A 3,870-nucleotide genomic window follows, 5' to 3' on the forward strand; every position below is an offset into this window, starting at 1 on the left:
CAGAGTGAGACTCCAACTCAAAAAAAAAAAAGAATTTCAGAACAAGGCTGGACACTCAGTGGGCCCGCACTCAACACTTGTGGAACTGATGATGAGTGGTAAGTTTTTTTTGTGTGTTTTTTTTTTGTTTTTGAGTTGGAGTCTCACTCTGTCGCCCAGACTGGAGTGCAGTGGCCGCTCCTGGCCACCACAGCCTCGACCCGCTGGGCTCCGGCAATCCTTCCGCCTCAGCCTTCCGAGTAGCCAGAATTACAGGCGCGCGCTACCGAGCCCGGCTAATTTTTTTGATTTAATGTAGAGATGAGGTCTCGCCTGCCCAGGCGGGTCTTGAACCCGCGGGCTCAGGCAATCCACTCACCTCAGCCTCCCAAAGGCGCGGGATTACAGGCTGAGCCACCGAGCCCGGCCGAGTGGTAAGTTTTGATCACAAGACACCAGGTTGGAGAGGCTGGGGGTGGGTGGCATCTTGGTGCCCGGGCACTTGCTGTCTGTCTGCTTAGGAGACTCCACCCAACTCTTCCTGCGTCACCTCCTCAGTGAGCCCCCAGATCAGCACCATCTAAGGTAGCTTCTCGGGCCCTCCTAGCCACTCCCCTCACCTCTTCATTTGCCTAGGGCTTTCCCTACTGAGGATGTTTCTCTTGTATCAGTGTTTCCACATGGCAGTCTCTTTCGTCTCACTCAGAGAAAAAGCAAAAGCCCTTGCTGTGGCCTGCAAGCCTCCTTTGCCCCTTGGTGCCTCCACCTCACTTATCTCCAGCCACACTTGCCACCTCACTGCCCTGGAGCCTCCTGGCCTCCTTTGCACCCCAGCTTCCTCTACCCAGAACATTCTTCCCCCTGAGACCCGCGGCTGCTCCCTCTCTCAATCTAGGTCTTCACTCAGTGCCACCTCAGGGTGGCCTTCTCTGGCCACTCTCTTTAGCCTGCCACTCAACTCCAGAACTTTCTCTGTGCAGAAAAGAGTCAACATAGCAGGCCCGAGATTGCTGTCCTTAGGCCTGCTTGCACAGTTGGCCCTTGGCTGCTGCATGGGAATCTGGATTTCAGGAAGGTCTTATCATTCCTTGATAAGAGTGGCTCACTGTTGGTGCCAACAACATTCTTTATGCCAAGCACCTGCCTTCCTTCTGGGAGTCGCATTTGGCCCAGACTAGACAGAAGGTGCTCACGCAGCCACCCCAGCGAGACCCTGGATACAGCGTCTCTCACGGGTTTCCCTGATTGACATTTCACACAGTTTCACAAACCACTGCTGGAGGAATGAGGCGCATCCTGTGTGACCCCCTGGGGCAAAGACTCTGGACTTGTGCCGGGCTTCCTCTTGCCTCCACCCCACATGCTTTTCCTTTTACAGACTCCACTTCTGTCCTTTCCTGATAATGAGTCATAGCTGTGAGGACAACTACATACGAAGTCCTGAGTCTTCTAGAAAATCACTGAGCCTGGGGGTGGTCTCGGACCCGTCCCTTTTCAACTCTGTCCTCCTCTTCAGCACGGTCACCACTTGCCATCCTGTAACAGTGTACCCGTATGTCCTGCTTACTGTCTCTCCCACACTCGGGCCCCTCATGGTCTCTGCACTATTCCCAGAACTACCCAGATACCCACAGAAGCGTAGAAGACACCAGGGAAGTCTTTGCTGAGCGACACCTGTCACCATTTTATTTCTGAAGGTGGAATCCCCCCGGCTTGTGATGGCATGAGCGCCTTTGGCCGAGCGGCAGAGCTGTGCAGGACGGGGTGGGCAGGGATGAGGCAGCTGGCCCAGGACGCCAGCAGTTCTTTGGAGACATCTCACACTGGCTCCATCTGCAACTCCTCCCCATCCACAGCCTCGATCTGATGGAAGGCGGCATGGGAGCCGATGACCACCAGAGTGGCTCCTGCAGGAAAATGGGCAGTTCAGGGCCACGCTCTCACACTCGGCCCCTGCCCCCCAGACCCTGTACTCACCCAGCACCCAGAAGACGGCTGAGCCTGCACCAGCCAGCCAGAAGAAGGGGAAGGAGACACCTCCAGCCAGAGCGTACTGATGGGCTGGGCTCACCTCTCGGCCTGGGGGCAGACAGCACCAGGACAATTGTTCAGACCCTCTGTGCCCTCTCCCAGACCCAGCTGTTCCCCAACAACTTGTCACAAATTCCGGGAGCCTCAGAGTAATTCAAACTGCTCATGCCAAGGCCCTCCAAGTTCCGGCCCCACCCTGTTACCATGATGTCCCCACTGCCCTCCAGGAACACATTACACCCTCCTCACCTGCCTCAGCTCCTGCTACCTGCCGCCTGCCCTGCACCCCTAGGAAGTTCCCAGCCTTCCGCTTCCCTGGACTAGGGCTCTCCTGTGCCGGCACTCACAGACACCAGGAGTTTCAAACTGGTGGCCCACGGGCCAAGTCCGACCTATTGATGGGTTTTTTGAGACGTTTTAGAAGAATTTGACTTGTGGTTGACACAGTGAATGATTTCACATAAAAACATAGACTTGCCAGGCTCGGTGGCTCAGCCTGTAATCCCGTGCCTTTGGGAGGCTGAGGTGAGTGGATTGCCTGAGCCCGCGGGTTCGAGACCCACCTGGGCAACTTGGCGAGACCTCATCTCTGCAGTAAATAAAAAATTAGCCGGGTGTGGTAGCGCGCACCTGTAGTTCTAGCTACTTGGAAGGCTGAGGCGGAAGGATCGCCGGAGCCTGGCAGGTCGAGGCTGTGGTGGCCGGGAGTGGCCACTGCACTCCAGTCTGGGTGACAGAGTGAGACTCCAACTCAAAACAAAACAAAACAAAACGCAGAATTCTGTTTTTCTCAAAGAAGACTGTAAGATCGGGTCTGCAAGCTCCAGTGACAGCGACTGGCTTAAGCCAAGTCACGGCTGTGTGTCAGGTACTCACTCCACTCCAGCCTGTCTTTGTCAAGGACATAACTTGCAGGCCCCTGAAAACTTTGCCTTAAATGATTGATCCCAACCCTGAGCCCCGCCTTCAACCTTGACTTTCCTCTGGGGGGAATTTCCCGACATCTTGTCTTCCCAGTGGTGCTTGCTGCCAGTCTGGAACCACTTGAGCCATGGTCCTCAGTTTCCTTCTCTAAGTCCCAAGATCTTTCTGGTCCCATCCCAAGAAGCAGAGGAAGGGAGGGGGACCGATGTAGGTCAGTGTAAAGTCGCCATCTGGTGTCTGACTGGGTACCTGCAGCTGATGCTTGCGCAGCGGTTCAGGGAGGAGGGAGGGGGAGGAGTCAAGTGGTTTGGAGAAGAGGAGGTTTTGGGCACAGCAGCCTGGTGGAGGGTGGGTTCTGACGTATTTCATTCTGGGTTTGGGGGGCTGACACTTAGTGGGAGGACTGAGTATGTCTGAGATTGTAAGGGATCAGGTTTGGGGGAATCCTGTACACATCTAGGCTTGGGTTCAAAAGAACTTGGGTTTGGGTCTGAGGTTTTCATTCCAAAAGACCAGGATTTGAGGGGTCAGGGGTCCATCTGGGCAGGGGATTTCTCACCAAAGAGCACAAGCTTGGACTGCAACGTGCGCAGATAGAGAATGTAACAGGCGCCGAAGAAGACAGCCAGAGCCACTAGCAACATGGGAGATGTCACCCTGGGGGAAGAGTACAAGAAGCAGCGGTCAGGCAGCTGGGGCCGGGCCAGCCAGGTGGCCCTGGCCTTCTACACTGGCAGGTGGCAGGCAACATCCTAGAGGCCAGGGAGGGCCGGTGACACTAGTCCCCCTGCCTCCATGCCAGGCTGATGGAGGAGTAGACAGAGACCTGGCCCTTCGGTGACAAGGTCCGGCCGCACCAACCCATGGGGGCGGGGCCCGGCCGGTGAGAGGAGGGGCGGGCCGGCGGGGGGCGGGGTCTGACCGGCGGGGCGAGGG

At 56.3% G+C, this 3,870-nt stretch overlaps 1 protein-coding gene across 1 annotated transcript in view; it reads right to left on the reverse strand.

The window, feature by feature from the left end:
* Positions 1-1,635: 1,635 nt before the first annotated feature.
* The window catches only part of RABAC1 (Rab acceptor 1), a 2,748-nt gene continuing 513 nt past the window's right edge, over positions 1,636-3,870 (reverse strand). The window contains exons 2-4 of the mRNA XM_008067405.2: positions 3,494-3,591; positions 1,957-2,058; positions 1,636-1,886 (exon numbers count right to left, since the gene is read on the reverse strand). Of these exons, the coding sequence (XP_008065596.1) occupies positions 1,798-1,886; positions 1,957-2,058; positions 3,494-3,591 (289 nt within the window). The 3' untranslated portion in view covers positions 1,636-1,797. The remainder of the gene's footprint in view (positions 1,887-1,956; positions 2,059-3,493; positions 3,592-3,870) is intronic.

Source organism: Carlito syrichta, unplaced genomic scaffold (genome assembly GCF_000164805.1).
Source record: "Carlito syrichta isolate Samal-C Ts95f unplaced genomic scaffold, Tarsius_syrichta-2.0.1 Scaffold309504, whole genome shotgun sequence".
Classification (NCBI taxonomy): Eukaryota; Metazoa; Chordata; class Mammalia; order Primates; family Tarsiidae; genus Carlito; species Carlito syrichta.